Here is a 19,959-nt window from a genome sequence, read left to right on the forward strand (position 1 = left end):
GACAGAATTTCAGCTGTGATGCCAACTGTGAAAAAAACACTTAGAACAGGCTCAAGGAATACAAAAAGGGTTTATGATAGGGGTGCTAAGATCCGTACATTTACACCAGGGGATCGCGTGTTGGTACTTGTCCCTTCCATAGAGAGCAAGTTCCTAGCTAAATAGCAGGGTCCCTTCACTATAATAGAAAGAGTAGGTGAAGTGAATTATAAAGTACAGCAACCAGGTAAAAGAAAACCTGAGCAGATATACCATGTGAATCTGCTCAAGGCAGATGACAGATCTGCTCATGACACCATGACCTTAGCCACACATTAACCTCCCTAATCTCCCGATGCCTCTCTACTGTTGCGCGCGGCACAGGTAATTTTTCTGAGAATACTACCTTGGAGGTCCTTTTCTTCAGTTCACTGACTTTTTCATTGGTACCAATATGGACCATGACAGCCGGGTCTTCCCCATCCCCTCCCAAAATGCTGGACCCGAGCACCCAGGAGACGGCAAACTGTCCGGTTGAGCCAATCTGTCTACTCTCTTTATTATAGAGTCCCTACCACCACAACCTGTCTAGTCTTTCTTACACTCTCAACCCCACCATACTAGAGGGGCTGCTCCCTCGGCTGTAAGAAGGAACAGCTTCCTCCAGTACAGCTACTTGCTTCTCCAGATCTCCAATATGAGCTTCTAGAGAAGCCACTTGCTCACACCTGCCTCAGAGGTATGGACCGTGGATGGATTCATCCAGGCATGCATATATGGAGCAAGATGTGCACTGAGCCAGACCATCAATCTTGCTAACTCCCATAACCACACACAGAATCAACAAGTATGGGGAAAGAAAAATTAATAACGAGAAATCTAAACAATAAACAGAAAAACACCCTTCAGATACAGTTAAAAGTACAAAACTAAAAGTTAAACAAAAATAGCCCAAAGAAATCTATATAATGGTACCTTGTCTAATCTGCTTTTCTCTTTTAAACTCCTGTTTTCTTTTTAAACTTATACTTAAAATGGCCTACTTCAAAAGAGACTATCTATGCAGAAGCAACTCAAGTGAGTTGCTTCTAAGAATAATAATTGCCAAAGACTTATTTTGCAATAATCTGGAAGACTAGTTGGAACATGTACATCATCGGAACCAGATCAACTCATCCCCATTGCCTCACTTCCCCCTCAACCTCCGACTAGATTGTAAGCTTCGAAAAGCAGGGGCCTCCTCTCCTTTGCACCAGTTTGTTATTGTATGTGTTTTTGTATGTGAAATTGTTCTACTGACTGTAACAGTGCTGCGGAATCTGCCGGCGCTTTATAAATAAATGTAATGTTTCAGAGATAAATACTGGCACTCTATTCAAGCATTCTCTTAGTTCTACATCAATTACCTTTCATTCTACAAAGGACCAAGAAACATGCAGATCTTCTAGGTCATACAAGGATAAACCACACACTCATAGTAGTTCCTCCAAGAATAAGTCAAGAGGGGAGCAGCCCAGCCCCTCTAAGTCTTGATGCCAGGCTTTCTTTGTGTGGCTAATTCTTTTCAGTGAAGCCTTGGCTCCAAGTGTGTTCTGTCTAACGCATACTTATACAGACACAAAACTGCATGTCTAGGGAACTTCTTCCCTCCTATGGCTATGGTCACTTCAAAAAGCCCATCTCCATATGAAGTATTTGGAACTCTTGATGGTTTAGAAGACCTTACAGACTTGGCAGAGTATGATTTACAAAAGTGAAATAATGATTGATGGTTCCCCTAATCTTCAAGCAGACTATTTGAGCAGACATCAAATTCAAACAGGATAATTCATTCTTCATATGGATATTTCCAGGGGGTTGTTACTCGCTTCAGCTTCCTAGACATAGATTTTGATGGCATTATCAACAAGCAAATTTTTCCCCAAAGCTGGCCAGGGAGTCCAGGCTACATTTATCCTCCATCCTTCTTTCCAGAGTGCTCAATAAGATAAGATCAGAGAGAGGAGCTGCTGTTCTGGTTGCCCCAAAATTGGCCAAGTAGAGTGCGGGGAACACGGATTTGGTACTGATATCCATAAGTCCACCTTTTTGCCCTCCAAACCTGTTCTAACAAGGACCTATTCTTCACCCGTCTCCAGCCATCTACTTCAGCTGATGGCTTTGAGATTGAACAGGCACTTTTACACACATGCAGTCTTTCAATATTAGTTATAATTATCCTCTTGAAAGGTGGTGCTCACTCAGAAACTCCTCTCTGTTCCATCCATTGGTTCCTTAAGCTCCAGAGTTTCTACATTCTGGCTTTTTCAAGGGTATATGACTGGCTACAGGTAAAGCTCATATTGCAGTCTTGAGTTCCTTTTTAGACGTCAACTTGACCTCTCACTCTTGGGTCTGAAGATTTCTGACAAGGTTATCCAGATGTCTCTTCCAGACTTGCCAACATGGGACTTATTGAAACACCTACAATCCTCGGATGTTAGATGATCTCTGTTGATTTATTTTTAAAGGCTGCTGCACATCTCTCAACTTGTTCATTTCAATTCAGGAGTCCAGAGTAATCCCATACTAACTGCCTTTTCCCCTACAACTGTACAATAGCCTCTTCTTTCTTCCTCTCACCCAACAACCTGTCCCCTTGACCCCATCCCATCACACCTCACACAAGTCTCTTACTAATCTTTCTCTATCATTTGGAACAGTACTTACAGCCTTCAAGCATGCGCTAATCACACCCATTGTAAAAAATCCTTCCTTCAATCCCCTCTGTTTGACTAACTACCACCCTAACTCTATATTTCCTCTAAATTGCTTGAACAGATTGTGTGCAATCGCCTTACTAACTTCCTCTAATTCCCTCCTTGACACTCTGGTTTCAAACCACTTCACTCTACTGAAAGGCTCTAACAAAAGTCTCCAATGGCTTGCTCTCTGCTAAAGCAAAAGGTCACTTCTCCATTCTTAGATCTCTCTGCTGCTTTTGATACTGTTGATTACTTGCATCGACAGCTATTCGAGATACAGATCCCTCCTGGATCTCCTTATATCTGTCTAACAGTTCCTTCTCTGTCAACTTCTCTGGCAAGCCATCATCACCCCTTCCACTTTCGGTTGGCATCCCCAAAGGTTCAGTCCTTGGCTGTCTGCTGTTCTCTCTTTATACTTTATCTGGCAAACCAATCAGCTCATTTGGCCTCCAGTATTATCTATATGCAGATGATGCCCAAATCTACCTGTCTTCTCCTGATCTCTCCGTCTGTCATGTCCCGTAATACTAACTCCTTGTCTGCTACTTCTTCATGGATGTCACAACGCTACCTGAAACTTAATCTTTCTAAAACTGAACTCATTATCTTCCCTCGTTCCATCTCCACTCCACTACCTGCATTCTCTATCACCATTAACAACACAATTAATCTCTCCTAGTAACCAGGCCCGATGCCTTGGGGTCATCCTTGGTCATCCTTAGGTTTAACCTCCTTCATCCCTCACATTCAGTGCCTCGCCAGATCCTGCCGCTTTGCAACTAAAAAATATCTCTTGCATCCGCCATTCCTGACCCAAGAATCCACAAAAACTCTGGTTCATTCACTTATAATTTCCTGTCTCGATTACTGCAACACTCTTCTGGTTGGCATTCCACTGTCTCGACCCTCATAAACAAATACTTTCCTACTCAAGCCTTACCTTCTTCCCATGGGCTAAGGCTCTTCTCCTCACTTATCACCCCTTCCTTTTCCTGTCTACAAGATTTCACTCGAGCTGCCCCATATCTCTGGAATCTACTTCCACCGAATATATGTATTGTATTACGCACTGTGTAAATTGTTGGTGCTATATACCGTATTTGCTCGATTATAAGACGAGGTTTTTTTCAGAGCAAATGCTCTGAAAAATACCCCTCGTCTTATAATCGGGGTCGTCTTCTAATCAGACCTCAAATAGAGGTCTGATTAGGAGACTAAGATCCAGATCCCCCGCACCGCTGCAGGGGACCTGGATCCTCCTGTCGTCGCCCCCCCCTCCCCACACACTTACCGGTGCTTCCGGAGGTGAAGTTGGCAGCGGGGGTTTGTATGCGTCCGTCGCAAATACCTTCCCCGACTGTCAGAGAACAGAGTTCCAGAGTTCCTGATCTCTGACAGCCGGGGAAGGTATTTGCGACGGACGCATACAAACCCCCGCTGCCAACTCCACCTCCTTCCGGCTGCCGCGGAATGAGACGTCAACCCGCTGCCCCGGCAATGCAGCAGGAAATTGGAAGCACCGGTAAGTAAGTGTGTGTGTGTGTGTGTGTGTGTGTGTGTGTGTGTGTAATGCCTTACACCCCTATATGCCACTCTGGCACTTAGGGGGTTAAAAGGCATATTATGGGGCAGAGTGGCATATAGGGAGGTATAAGGCATTTCAGGAGGCAGAGTGGCGTTAAGGGGGCATTTAATAGTGCACTCTGCCTCCTGAAATGCCTTATACCTCCCTATATGCCACTCTGCCCCATAATATGCCTTTTAACCCCCTAAATGCCAGAGTGGCATATAGGGGTATAAGGCATTTCTGGAGGCAGAGTGCTCTATATAATGCCTTTTAACTCCCTTAATGCCACTCTGCCTCCTGGAATGCCTTATACCTCCCTATATGCCACTCTGCCCCATAATATGCATTTTAACCCCCTAAATGCCAGAATGGGATATAGGGGTATAAGGCATTTCTGGAGGCAGAGTGGCACATAGGGGGTCAAAAGGCATACCATGGGGCACAGTGGCATATAGAGGGTTAAAAGGCATATCATGGGCCACAGTGCCATATTGGTGTGGCAAGCCTGGGGGCAGATGTGCGTAACTGGGGGACAGGTTGGAAAATACAAGAAATAAAAACAAAAAAAAAATATTTTTCTCAATCATAGCTTTTATTAAAAAAAATAGTTTACATGAATTAACATTTACTGGTAAAACTTTTTTCCTTTAGGGTCGTCTTATATTCAGGCTTTTTCTTTTTTTCCTAAGTTAATATTCAGATTTTGGGGGGTCGTCTTATAATCAGGGTCGTCTTATAATCGAGCAAATACGGTAAATACAAGATAATAAATATAATAATAATGTGCCTCCAGTTCAGATATGTAAAGTAGCTATTTCAGGGGCGTCCAACGTGCGGCCCGCGGGCCAAATGCGGCCTGTCGGACTTCAAGGTGCGTTAACAGGGACACCGATTTCCCGGTGGGCCGACCATCATTCAACGCGTAGACAACCTCCGCTGCCGGGACTTTTGCTGGGCTTCTATGGTGGAGCACCGGAAGGTAATGTCACCAGGTCCCCAGCAGCGTTGGTAAGCAGCAGGGATGAATGAAAGAGGAAAAAAAACACCAGCCCTGAACTGCATGTCCCGGGCGTCGGGAGATATGAATTGCGCTAGACCCTGAATATAGGCCGCACCCCCATTTTAAAGACCGAAAGTGGTGGGGGGGGGAGTGCCGCCTATGTTCGGGCTAATACGGTATATACATTTAAAGGGCCTCCATATTTACGCAATTATGTTGCATGCTATGTTGTGTGCAACATCATCACTGAAGTCTTCTGAACTTAAGGTCACACCAAATATTTATTTGGTTTAGATTTTCCTCCTGTTCAATGTACTTTGTTAAATGATATATAAAAAAAATCTATTTTGTAAGGATTCTTATGTTATAGCATTTTTTTACACCTGCCTAAAATTTTTGCACAATACTTTAATATAGCATTGACTGAGCATGGTGGTGGGCTCAGCGGTTCTATGACCTGGTACTTCATAAAAAAAAAAAATGCCACCACGTCGCCACAATCGTGTTGATCATGGGGCACTGTTGCTGCTGTCTGCCCAGGTGTATGGGCAGACCGGCACAGTACCCCAGAGCATTTGATCACTCCCACGGGAGCAATTCTGATCGTGTTTTCAGCTGACACAGGCAGCTTCATGGAAGGGAGTTGTGTGTTGATTGGGTCCCACAAGTGTGGGGACCTGCCACAACATTCCACTGCTGCCTGATCGCTCCTTGAGAGCGACAGTGCAGCGTTAATCAGTTCAATGCTGTGATTGTTTACCGGCAATTGTGTTCCTGCTGCCAGAGGCAGCTTCAGGAACAGGGACCAAGGTTTCTTTGGTCTCCACATGAGTGTAAAGATTAACCCTCCCCTGCTGCTTGATTGCTCCATTAAGAGTGATCGTGCAGTGTTAACCCATTAAATGCCGTGATAGCATATGACACCATCGCGGCATTGCAGGGGTTAATATTTGTCCCCACAAGGGTGCTTCCAGGTCAATTGCTGTCAGTTAAGTTTCTGCAGCAGTTGGGGCTGATGATGATCAGATCACTCCTAGCCAATAGGAGTGGTCTGATCATTATGGCAGTCCGTGAATGACCCTGCCCTAGAAAGAGAGATTAGTCTCCCTGATCAATGTCAGTGGCCTAAACTTGTAACTTACAAGTGATCTGATAAAAATATATTAAACAAAGTTTAAAAATTTAAATGCACATGTTCCAGTTTTGACTCCACAATATCTGAGAAACATTACTTATCCATGGATGTTGGGGGTTGCTATATTTGTGGTGTGCTACTGAACACAAATCAACAACTATTTTGTTATTTCACATATCCACTCTGAAAAATAAACATGGTGAAACTGCAAAGTGGATGTGAAAAATGTTTTCTTTTTTTTTGTTAGACTAACTTTGGAAGGCGTAAGTGTGGAGTCAGCTGCTTAGGACAAGCCAATATGCCCCTAACTAGATCCCCTGAGCGGTCTAGTTTTTGGAACTATATAGTTTTAGGGGGTTAAAATAAGACCTGATCTGTCAATGTTTCATGTTTGAAAACTGTAATACACGTTCCAGTTTTGAAACCGTAGTGCCAAAGAGACAACGCCCTCGACACTACTAAGACCACCATTACAAAAGTTACTAATGACTTACTCGCTGCTAAATCCAAGGGCCACTACTCCATGCTAATCCTACTGGACCTTTCTGCTGCTTTTGACACTGTGGACCACCCTCTTCTCCTTCAATGCTTCATGATCTTGGCCTCCGTGACACTGCTCTCTCCTGGCTCACTTCCTACCTCTCTGATCGTACCTTCAGCGTCTCTGTCTCCAGTAACACTTCCCCTCCCTCTCTCAGTTGGGGTACCCCAAGGCTCAGTTTTAGGACCCCTTCTGTTCTCCCCTTACACTTCCTCCCTTGGCAAACTGATCTCATCCTTTGGCTTTCAATACCACCTGTATGCTGATGACACCCAGATCTATCTATCAGTGGCGACTCTAGAAACAATATATAGGGGGGGCACACAAGATACCACAGTCAAACTGGGGGGGCATTAATAATTTCCACCATTAAATCATACCACTGAAAAAACACACACATATATATATATATATATATATATATATATATATATATATATATATTGCCAAAAGTAATGTGCTATGGAATGATACTTTTGTTATTGGCCAATACAATACTTTATCATTCAACATGGGAAGCCTGAAGCCACAATTTAGTACGACTAATCCTTGAAATCCTTTAAACAACACAATACCTTAACTTTTGCACTAAATGATTTCAGGGCCTAATATTAGATCATGCTGCTGATATATATATATATTAGCCCCTGCTGCCCAAATATATTAATATTAGTCCCTGCTGCCGATATATATATAAATATATATATAAATATTAGACCCTGCTGCCGATAGCAGGTATAGATCAACACATTAACACACAAACCCAGCTTTGCATGTATAGATCAATTGAAATTCACTTGTGATCTCAGCACTGAAGGTATATATCAAATAAACAGAATCAGACATACAAATCCTGTATTTGCAGGTATACAATAATAATATATGAAACGTAGCATCGCAGGTATAGATCAAATAAATACATGGAAACAGCATTGCAGGTATTAATCAACTGAACAAGACATACAAACCCTGTATTTGCAGGTGTACATAAATAATGTATGGAAACATAGCATAGCATATACAGAAGAACACACAAAAACCCAGCTTTGCAGGTATAGATCAATTGGAATTCACATAAAAACACGGCATTAATGGTATATTTAAAACCCGCTAAATTACAGGGATAGATCACAGGTTGCACACCCCAAAGCCAGCCCTGGTGTCCACACTGCACACATAGAACCTGGCCAGCACCCAGATAACACACATACGATTTGCCATCTTTGTCCCATATACACCCTGCCTGTGCCATCTTGGTCCCCAAGGCTCAAACATCCTGTTAGTGCCATCTTTGCCCTTCCACAATTATACATCTATGATACGCACAATCACATTAACTCATGCTCTCCCTCATTCAGACAACTCATCCACATATTAACTCATACTCTCCCTCATTCAGACAATTCATCCACATATTAACGCATGCTCTCCCTCATTCAGACAATTCATCCATTTTAAGAAACTACATCCCTTGGAGCTTCAAATGAGGGGTTACATGTATTTCTAGGACAAATGTTGAGTGCACAAATAATGATAGAATATGTCGCTTTGGCTAGAAAATATGTTTTTTCTAACCATAGCGACATGTTCATTTGTGTCTTGCGCACTCCAGGTTTGTACTAGAAACACATACAGCCCCTCATTTGATGCGCCAAGGGATGTCGTTTTTGCAAATGTGTACTTTTTGTGCCATAATTTAACTTCCTAAGTGAGCAGTAATGCCACGTCAAGGCTTCAACCCTAATTACTGACCATTCACACGCCTTTCATATCTCCATTCAATCACAGAAGCACACACCATACTTTCCATACATTCACTCACACACCATTCTTTCCCCTTACAATCCCAAAGAAAAGATGGTAAAGGGAGAAAAAAAAATCACTTTTACAGCAAAAATAAGTTTTGCAGTAAAAATGCAAGGTGCTCCAGGGATGAGATGGTTACTCACGTACCGCACACTCTAAATGGCTGATTTTAATAATATTTGCAGTTCATCAGGATTTCAAAAATTGCCTCCCTCTACCGTTGGCTAAATTTAACCCCATGATCAAAGGGATCATAGGATTAAAAATTAGTATCGGCCATTTTTAAAAAGGGAATGTGACTTTTTATAGCTATATGATCGCTGTGGTAACATTGGCTACCACAGTGATCATTTAGCTAGAATACTTAAACTTTTTTTTTTTTTTTTTTTAAAGTTAAACTACTTTATGTTTAAATAATTTAATTTGGGGGTCTCTAGGCAATTTTGATCTTTTTTTATCTGCCTTTAGAGACCCCCAAATCATTTTTTTTACATTTTTATTTTTTTAACTTAATATTTTTTATTATTTTTTACATATATATATATATATATATATATATATATATATATATATATATATATATATATATATATATATATATATATATATATATATATATATATATACCGTTGGAAAGGCGAGGCGATTACCTTTCCAACGGTATATGTTGGGGGTATGTAGCTGCTAAGATGCCTGAGATACAGGCATCTAAGCAGCATGCCCCCATATCTCTTTAACTGACAATTGTCAGTTGTTAATAAAGTTGCGCGGTGATGTCATCGCGTCATTGCGCGAGACGTCACCGGGCAGATCGGGTGGCCCCGGTGATGCCCTCCATTTTAAGGGCAGATCGCCGGGGTAGGTGGTGATGGAGGTCCACAGACCTCCATCAAGGTAAGGCATTGCTAGTGACGGCATGGTGCCGTCATTAGCACCTGACTGGTACTGCTAGCGGCAGCACCATGCCGTTGTTAGCAGTCAAGGGGTTACAAATTCGGCGGGGGGGCAACAGGGGGGGGCAAGGAATAACCTAGGGGGGGCAATTGCTATCTATCTATCCTCCCCTGATCTCTCTCCCTCTGTCTTAGATCATGTAACTAACTGCCTTGCATCTGTCTCTACCTGGATGTCTGCACGTTTCTTGAAACTTAACCTCTCCAAAACCGATCTCCTCATCTTCCCTCCCTCCAATGCTAAGATTCCCCCATCAATCTCCCTCAATGTTAATGGTCCTATCTAGGGCTGCAACTAACGATTATTTTAATAATCGATTAGTTGGCCGGTTATTTTTTCGATTAATCGGATAAAAAAGTGCACATTTTTTTAATTTAAAATAATGTAATAAAAAACGTACAATTTACACTTTCATCTCTTCATCACAATGGCCTCTCTCTATTCACCTTCTTATTTTACTGACATAATAAAAGCTACAAGAACCCAAACACAGTGTTTCTCAAACTAGGTTTTAATACAAAGTTATTAGTAAATATAAAAAAAAAGAGCCTTGTTTATATTTTTTTTATTTACCAAACTGCCCCCAGTTATGCACATCTGACCCCCAGCTTGCCACTCTGCCTCAGATATACCTTATACCTCCTATATGCCAGAGATTCCACTGTACCCCTGATATGCCACTGTGCCCCCGAAATGCCTTATACTTCTTATATGCCAGTGATATGCAACTGAGCCCCCTGATATACCTTTTACCCCCAGATATGTCTTATGCCCCCTTGATATGCCTAATATCGATATGCCTTATACCCCTATATGCCACTGTGTCCCCTGATATGCCTTATAACTTCCAATATGCCACTCGCCCCCATTTATGCCTTATACCTCCCTATATGCCACTGTGTACCCTGATATGCCACTCTGCCCCCCATAAATGCCCTGCACCACCCTGATTCATTATACTCCCTGATTCACCACTCTGCCTCCCCCAGATATGCCACTCTGAAATTCATTATACCCCCCATACACCACTCTGCCTCCTCCCCCCTCCCATACACCACTCTGCCTCCTCCCCCTCCCATACACCACTCTGCCTCCTCCCCCCTCCTATATACCACTCTGCCTCCTCCCCCCTCCTATATACCACTCTGCTTCCTCCCCCCTCCCATACACCACTCTTGCTTCTCCCCCCTCCCATACACCACTCTGGCTTCTCCCCCCCTCCCATACACCACTCTGCCGCCTCCCCCCTCCCATACACCCCTCTGCCTCCTCCCCCTCCCATACACCACTTTGCCTCCCCCCCCATACACCACTCTGCCTCCTGTCAGCAACGGAGGCAGAGTGGTGTATGGGAGGGGGAGGGGCCAGACTGGTGTATGGGAGGGTGGCTCCCATACACAACTCTGCCTCCTCCTCCCCCTCCCATACACCGCTCTGCCTCTCTCCCGATGGGGGTCTGCACGATGTGCACAGACAGCCTCCGTTACTCACCTTCACTTCCGCTGGGGCTTCTACATCAGGTGATGCTGCCACTGCATCGTAGGAGCGGAAGTGGAGGGGAGAGACGGGCACCCACCGGCTGACAGTGAGGGGAATCCAGGTCCCCTGCAGCGTTGTGGGGGATCTGGATTCTAGTGTTATAATCCGATCTCTGTTTGAGATCGGATTATATAAGGAGAGGAGTTTTTCAGAGCATTTGCTCTGAAAAAAACCTCTTTTTATAATCGATAAAAATCGATTCGACTAATCGATAATGAAAATCGTTGTCAACGATTTTCATTATCGATTAATATCGATTAGTTGTTTAAGCCCTAGTCCTATCATCTCCCCGTCTGCTCATGCACGCTGTCTTGGTGTCACCCTTGACTCCGACCTTTCGTTCACACACCATATTTAGTCTAGTCTGTCTCTAAAAACTGTTTTCTCCATCTTAAAAACATCCACCATGAATGCTGCTGCCATACTTATCTTCCTCTCACATTGTTTTACTAATGTCTCTCCCCTCTGTCAGTCTCTTCACTGGCTGCCTGTGCGCTTCAGGATTCATTTCAAAATCCTCACTCTTACTTTCAAAGCCCTTCACAGTGGTTCCCCTCCCTACATCGCCTCACTCATCTCTAAATACACTCCTGACCGGTCTCTCCGCTCATCCAATGATCTCCTTCTATCCTCTCCTCTGATTTCTAGTTCTCACGCACGCTTACAAGATTTCTCAAGGGCTGCCTCTATATTCTGGAATGCTGTCCCCCGGCCTATCCGTCTTTCTCCGTGCCTTTTATTCCTTCAAAAAAGACCCACTTTTTTAAGGACGCTTACAACATAGCCCATTAACGCCCTCCCATATTCCTTTAGCTCACCTTTCCTAGTCCTTCTCCTGCAATACTTTTACTAGTGTGGCTGGTCCATCCCTTACACTGGCACTTTTACCTTTTACCTATTGTGTAATACACCCTAAATCCCTCTAGATTGTAAACTCGTTTGAGCAGGGCCCTCCTCACCTGTTATCTCTGTTAGTCAATTTGTTACATGCTACTTGTTATGTCCTGTCTACCCATTGTACAGCTCTACGGAATTTGATGGCGCTATATAAAACTATAAATAATAATAATAATACCCATGCATATGGGGTATTCCTGTACTCTGGGGGTGTTTTTGAATACAAATCACAAGTTGTTTTAGTAATTTCACATACCTAGGGAAATTATTTTTACTAAAAAAACCCTAGGAAAATACTTTGGGATGTCAACTTTCAAAAAATATGTACTTTTGTTTAGCAGTTTTTATTTTTCTGTGCGCTATTGGGGCGCAACTCCCAGCATACCACTTTTAAAAAAATCTTGTTTAGAAACAGTGATGCCCGTCATTCATATTTAACCCTGTAAGTGCCCAAATAAATGAAAATACCAGGCATATGTGGAGTTTCCAATAACAGGACAAATACCTAAATACACTTTTGAAGGTTTTTCCATTTGCACTGGTTATATATAGTTTCTATAGGTGAAACTGAAAATATTTCCTTTTTTCCCCCCTAATTTTCCCCACGTTTTTAGATTCATACTAAATGGTTTATATATATAATTAGTATTTCAAAAGAAAGCCCTATCTGTACTGAGTAAAACAAAGCGTGTATGGGTAACTAATCAGTTAGTGGGCAATCAGTTGAATAAAGTCATATCAAAAGCACAAAATCTGCTCTGGTCATTTAGTACAAACATGATACAAAAAAAAAAACACGGTTCTGAAGCAGTTAATCACTGATTGGAATAATTTGTGTCCATATATGGAATTGGAGCTCAAATATAAAAAGCAAGGCTTCTTGTAGTGACTTCCAAATAGAGTAGCACTCCCCTGTCTTTTTGAATCAATATTACTGTATGGAATAAAAGGTCATGTTTAAAAAGTCTGATTTGTTTTAAATTTTCTTGCACTATAACAACAGGTAATCGAAGCTAATGGAAATGGAGTTATTAATTTAAAGATAGAAACAGATTTGGTGTCTGTTTCAACTCATTTCAAAGATCTGGGGAACCCACCTTGGGGTAAGTTTAAAAGTAAAATTTTATTAAACTGTTTCAAAATAATTTAATTATTTTTTATATTAAAAACTGACAGATGTGTCTCAGTAGTTATTATGCACACTCTATTAGCTTGGTGTAGAAGTGATACACATGGGCAACTTTTTGTACTTAGTCAACAATCCACTTAAATGAATGCAGATTACTAATTGTTCAAAAAATGTTCACACTAGATGCACTTATTGTACTTTCCATTTTCATAGTCACATATCAGCGTTTAGTTTATCACAGTATTATGTAAGTTAAATTAGATAACATATCTACTATGCAGGAAGATTCTGTGAACTCTGGCACTGTGTTGATAAATTGCAGGTGAGTTTGTTGATTGCTCAAGCATGAATGATTTGTTTTCACAAGTAACTCTCATGAGGGGATGTTATGGAGGTTAACCCCTTAATGACAAGACCGTTTCTTACTCGTAGTACATTTTTGGACAAAGGCACATTTTTGCTGTTTAGCTGTAATTTTCTTCTTTCTCGTTTTGTGTACCCACACACATTATATATTGTTTTTTTCAGGACAAACAGGGCTTTCTTTAGATATCATTATTTTTGTTACAAAAATTACTTTTTCTCACTTTACTAAAAAAAAATCTTTTACTCATCTGCAAAAACTAATAAAAAACTGTTAAATAGATTCTACTATTTGTCCTGTGTTTAGAAATACCCAAAGTTTTTTTTGTTTTTTCTGCACATTATGGGGCAATAAGTACCGGTAGCGTTTTGCTATTTCAAAACCATTTTTTACCCCAAAGCTGGTCAGCTGGCTGCACTTTTATTTTATTTTTTTATTTTTTTTTATAATTTATTATTTTTATTTATAAACATAAAAATACATTTAAAACATACAAACATAAATAAACATAACGGTTGATATATAAAATTTACCGTATTCTATTTATAATATTTCTTATCATGAGTAGTCATATTATATTATATCATACTAATATATATAATATAACTACGCAATATAGACATACGGACACCACGTTACATTAATTATATTAATATATTATGTTTATTATAACCCGAATTATCTTTACTTTACCCTTACACCTTCATTTAATAAACTGTATTCTAAATGGGTAAGTAATATAAATTTATGTAACGAGTTATATTGTTAAAGAATTGTCATTCATCCATTCATTCATCAAATATACGACTTTGTTTTTAATTTATCAGGTATCGTTCATGTGTATTAAGCTATTAAGCTTAATTGTTAACTTATTCAATGGATCTTTCTTTTGAATGTGCATGGGTTGTCCAAGGATTCCATATCTCTAGATATTTTGTCCTTTTCCCGATACTCATATAGTAGCCCTCTTCCATTTTACACTGGAATTGTATTTGTGCCTATATCTCTTCCTAAGATATTTTTCCTGTTTTTTTTCCAGTTTCTTGCAATAACCAATTTACTAGCTAATGCTAGTTGAACTATTAACATTTTCTGCTTTTTTGGTAGTTTATGTAATCCAACATGAAATAAAAATATTTGAGGAGATGGAGCGATTTTAAGGTTTAGTATCTCCTTTAGGGCTGCAACTAACGATTATTTTCATAATCGATTAGTTGGCCGATTATTTTGTCGATTAATCAGATAAAAAAAATGAATGTAAATTTTTCGTTTATTTAAAATAATTTAATAAACAAATGATGTTAAATACAAACAGCAGAATAAAAAAAACTTTGATAAAATGCATTTCTTGTCTTTATTTCCCAACCAGCCCCCCCAATTGATGCACATTTCAGCCCAGGCTTGCCACGCTGCCTCCCAGACATGCCACGCTGCCTCCCAGACATGCCACGCTGCCTCCCAGACATGCCACGCTGCCTCCCAGACATGCCACGCTGCCTCCCACATATGCCACGCTGCCTCCCACATATGCCACGCTGCCTCCCACATATGCCACGCTGCCTCCCACATATGCCACGCTGCCTCCCACATATACCACGCTGCCTCCCACATATACCACTCCACGCTGCCTCCCACATATACCACTCCACGCTGCCTCCCACATATTCCACGCTGCCTCCCACATATACCATTCCACGCTGCCTCCCACATATACCATTCCATGCTGCCTCCCACATATACCACTCCACCCCCACAAATGCCACTGTGCCTGATACGCCTTATACCCCCTGATACACCGCTCCATCCTCCCCAGACATGCCACACTGCCTCCCAGACATGCCACGCTGCCCTCCCCACATATGCCACTCCACTCTACCCCCAGATATGCCACTGTGGCCCCAGATATGCCTTATACCCCCTGCTACACCACTCCATCCTCCCCAGACATGCCACACTGCCTCCCAGACATGCCACGCTGCCCTCCCCACATATGCCACTCCACTCTACCCCCAGATATGCCACTGTGGCCCCAGATATGCCTTATACCACCTGATACACCACTCCGTCCTCTCCAGACATGCCACACTGCCCTCCCCACATATGCCTTATATAATGTATATGCCTTATACCCCCAGATATGTAACTCCATCCTCCCCAGATATGCCTTATACCCCCCCAGATATCTCATAGTCCCCTCATAGAGTCACTTACCCGTTCACAGCACACTGACACCATACTTTTATAAATAAGTACTGGGTTAATCTTCACTGCCCCCAGGATTTAGATTCCCCTTAATTTGGGCCCCCCTTTATCTCTAACTGCACCTTAAGTTAACTTTATTAAATTAATCAAATTAACCCTCAGTCCTCATCATTAAATTAACCATAACTACCCCTAAATTAACTCTAAATACCCCATCAATACAACTACCCTAAATTAACCCTAAACACCCCATTAACTATAACTGCCCCTAAATTAACCCTAAACACCCCATTAACCACAGCATCCCCTAAATTAACCCTAAAGACCCTGTCAACCACAACAGCCCCTAAATTAACCCTAAACACACCATTAACCACAACTGCCTCAAATTAACCCCAAACACCCCATTAACCACAGCTGCTCCTAAATTAACCCTAAACACCCCATTAACCATAGCTGCCCCTAAATTAACCCTAAACACCCTATTAACCATAACTGCCCCAAAACACCCCATTAACCATAGCTCCCCTAAACACCCCATTATCCATAAGTGCCCCTAAAATAACCCTAAACACCCCATTAACCATAACTGCCCCTAAATTAACCCCCACCTCCCCTTACTTTCAGCAGCCCAAATATTAATTTTATACTTGGTTAGATGAGTGTCACAGCCATGTGGTTCTGGCCTTCTGGGAGAAGGAAGGGGCGGGGCCAGTTGTCACAGTGATTACAGGGAGGGACTGGTAAGTAGGAGCTGCTGCTGTGAGTCACTCAAACGGATTATATAATCGATAATAATCGATAATAATCGATTCAACTAATCGATAATGAAATTCGTTGGCAACGAATTTCATTATCGATTATTATCGATTTTATCGATTAGTTGTTGCAGCCCTAATCTCCTTAATTACTTCAAACAAAATTTTAATAATGGTTCCTAATCATTCTCTCTGTCAGCTGGTGGGGGTCTGCATCGCACAGCCTCCGTTACTCACCTTCACTTACGTTGAGGCTTCTATGAAGCTGCAGTGAAAGTGCCTGTCAGCAACGGAGCCGGGTAGAGAGGCAGAGCGATGTATGGGGGGGGAGTCATAGGGGTGTATGGGAGCCTCCTCCCCCTCCCATATGCCACTCTGCCTCTCTACCCGGCTCCCTGGTGTCTTGTAAACCTCCGTTGCTGACAGGAGGCAGAGTGGAGTATGGGAGGGGGGGAGGAGGCAGAGTGGAGTATGGGAGGGGGGAGGAGGCAGAGTGGAGTATGGGAGGGGGAGGAGGCAGAGTGGAGTATGGGAGGGGGAGGAGGCAGAGTGTTGTATGGGGGGGAGGAGGCAGAGTGTTGTATGGGAGGGGGGAGGAGGCAGAGTGGTGTATGGGAGGGGGGAGGAGGCAGAGTGGTGTATGGGAAGGGGGAGGAGGCAGAGTGTTGTATGGGAGGGGGGAGGAGGCAGAGTGGTGTATGGGAGGGGGGAGGAGGCAGAGTGGTGTATGGGAGGGGGGAGGAGGCAGAGTGGTGTATGGGAAGGGGGAGGAGCCAAAGTGATGTATGGGAGGGGAGGAGCCAGAGTGGTGTATGGGAGGGGAGGAGCCAGGGTGGTGTATGGGAGGGGTAGGAGCCAGGGTGGTGTATGGGAGGGGTAGGAGCCAGAGTGGTGTATGGGTGAGTTATAGTGGTGTATGGGGGGGTATTATGAATTTCAGGGCATATAGGGGGTATAAGGCATATCGATATTAGGCATATCAGGGGGGCATAAAACATATCTGGGGTTAAAAGGTATATCAGGGGGCTCAGTTGCATATCACTGGCATATAAGGAGTATAAGGAATATCGGGGGCACAGTGGCATATCAGGGGCCACAGTGGAATCTGGCATATAAGAGGTATAAGGCATATATGGGGGCAGAGTGGCAAGCTGGGGGTCAGATGTGCATAACTGGGGCAGTTTGGTAAATAAAAGAAAAAATAAACAAGGCTTTTTTCTCATAGTTTTTATTAAATATGAAAAAAAGTTAACATATGAATTAATATTTACTAATAACTTTGTATTTAAACCTAGTTTGAGAAACACTGTGTTTGGGTTCTTGTAGCTTTTATTATTATATCAGTAAAATAAGAAGGTGAATAGAGAGAGGCCATTGCAATAAAGAGATGAAAGTGTAAATTGTACGTTTTTTATTACATTATTTTAAATTTAAAAAAATTGCATTTTTTTATCCGATTAATCGAAAAGATAATCGGCCAACTAATCGATTATTAAAATAATCGTTAGTTGAAGCCCTAGATTTTTTATATATGTATATATATATATATGTATGGATGTGTATGTATGGAGATATATATATATGTGTGTGTGTATGGAGATATATATTATATATGTATAATATATATACACATATATATATATATATATATATATATATATATATATATATATATACATACATATACATATATATATATATATATATATATATATATATATATTTACACACACACCCGTATGACCTCCCTACAATGCCTGGACATGCTCCTGATGAGGTTGCGGATGGTCTCCTGAGGGATGTCCACCCAGACCTGGACTAAAGCATCCTCCAAATTCTGGACAGTTTGTGGTGCAACGTGGCGTTGGTGGATGGAGCGAGACATGATGTCCCAGATGTGCTCAATCGGGAGTTATAGTTGCAATAGTCGAGGGGGGGGGGGGAGTGTGTGTGTGTGTGTGTGTTAGTTAGTTAAATGGGGGTATAGGGTGTGTGTGTGTGTTAAATGGGGGCATAGGGCATTTCTGGAGTGGCGTTAAGGGGGCATTTAATAGAGCACTCTGCCTCCTGAAATGCCTTATACCTCCCTATATGCCACTCTGCCCCATAATATGCCTTTTAACCCCCTAAATGGCAGAGTGGCATAAAGGGGTATAATGCATTTCTGGAGGCAGAGTGCTCTATACAATGCCTTTTAACTCCCTTAATGCCACTCTGCCTCCTGAAATGCCTTATACCTCCCTATATGCCACTCTGCCCCATAATATGCATTTTAACCCCCTAAATGCCAGAATGGGATATAGGGGTATAAGGCATTTCTGGAGGCAGAGTGGCACATAGGGGGTCAAAAGGCATACCATGGGGCACAGTGGCATATAGAGGGTTAAAAGGCATATCATGGGCTACAGTGCCATATTGGAGTGGCAAGCCTGGGGGCAGATGTGCGTAACTGGGGGACAGGTTGGAAAATACAAGAAATAAAAACAAAAAAAATCTTTTTCTCAATCATAGCTTTTATTAAAAAAAATTGTTTACATGAATTAACATTTACTGGTAAAACTTTTTTCCTTTGGGGTCGTCTTATATTCAGGCTTTTTCTTTTTTTCCTAAGTTAATATTCAGATTTTGGGGGGTCGTCTTATAATCAGGGTCGTCTTATAATCGAGCAAATACGGTATATTTTAAAAGAAAGTTGTCACCTTCAAAAATGGCTGGAAAACATACCGAAAGGCCAGTTTTTAAGATTAAAGCGGAACTATACCGAGGAAAAAGAGTTCCTCGAGCCAGCAGGTGCTTTAATTGATGCATTCGACGAGAAAGTATATGACGAGAGATCTAGACAATATCAATTCTTCACGCTGGAACGTGAAGAATTGATAAAATACAAACAGAACAAGAATAAGGAAAATGTTATCCCTTTTATTTTTTATTTTTAACCAACAGAATAGACCAGACCTGGGCAAAGCACGGCCCGCGGGCCACATCCGGCCCGCTGAATAGCTCGGACCGGCCCGCAAAGAGTGTCCTGGTGACTCACCAATGAGTCCGGTGTCCCCCCCCGCCCCGGTCACTTACCTTAAACTCCTGTGTTGGAAGCGTTTGTCTCGGGTGCCGGCGCTTTACGCTGGGCGCCGGCATATGACGTCAGACGCCGGCGATCAGCAGTGAAGCGCCGGCACCCGAGACAAACGCCTCACGCTTCCAACACAGGAGTTTAAGGTAAGTGACCGGGGCGGGGGGGGGGAGATCCTGAGAAGGGGGGGTTAGGGAGTTAGAGGGGAGATACTGAGAAGGGGGGGTTAGGGAGTTAGAGGGGAGATACTGAGAAGGGGGGTTAGGGA

The 19,959-nt window shown here is 42.3% G+C and overlaps 1 protein-coding gene across 3 annotated transcripts in view; it reads left to right on the forward strand.

Annotated features, from left to right (window-relative positions):
- The window catches only part of HUS1 (HUS1 checkpoint clamp component), a 152,659-nt gene that overhangs the window by 92,456 nt on the left and 40,244 nt on the right, over positions 1-19,959 (forward strand). For all 3 annotated transcript variants that reach the window (XM_053467780.1, XM_053467781.1, XM_053467782.1), the window contains one exon: positions 13,169-13,268. In XM_053467780.1, the coding sequence (XP_053323755.1) occupies positions 13,169-13,268 (100 nt within the window). The remainder of the gene's footprint in view (positions 1-13,168; positions 13,269-19,959) is intronic.

The sequence above is a fragment of the Spea bombifrons genome, chromosome 5 (assembly GCF_027358695.1).
Source record: "Spea bombifrons isolate aSpeBom1 chromosome 5, aSpeBom1.2.pri, whole genome shotgun sequence".
Lineage (NCBI taxonomy): Eukaryota > Metazoa > Chordata > Amphibia > Anura > Pelobatidae > Spea > Spea bombifrons.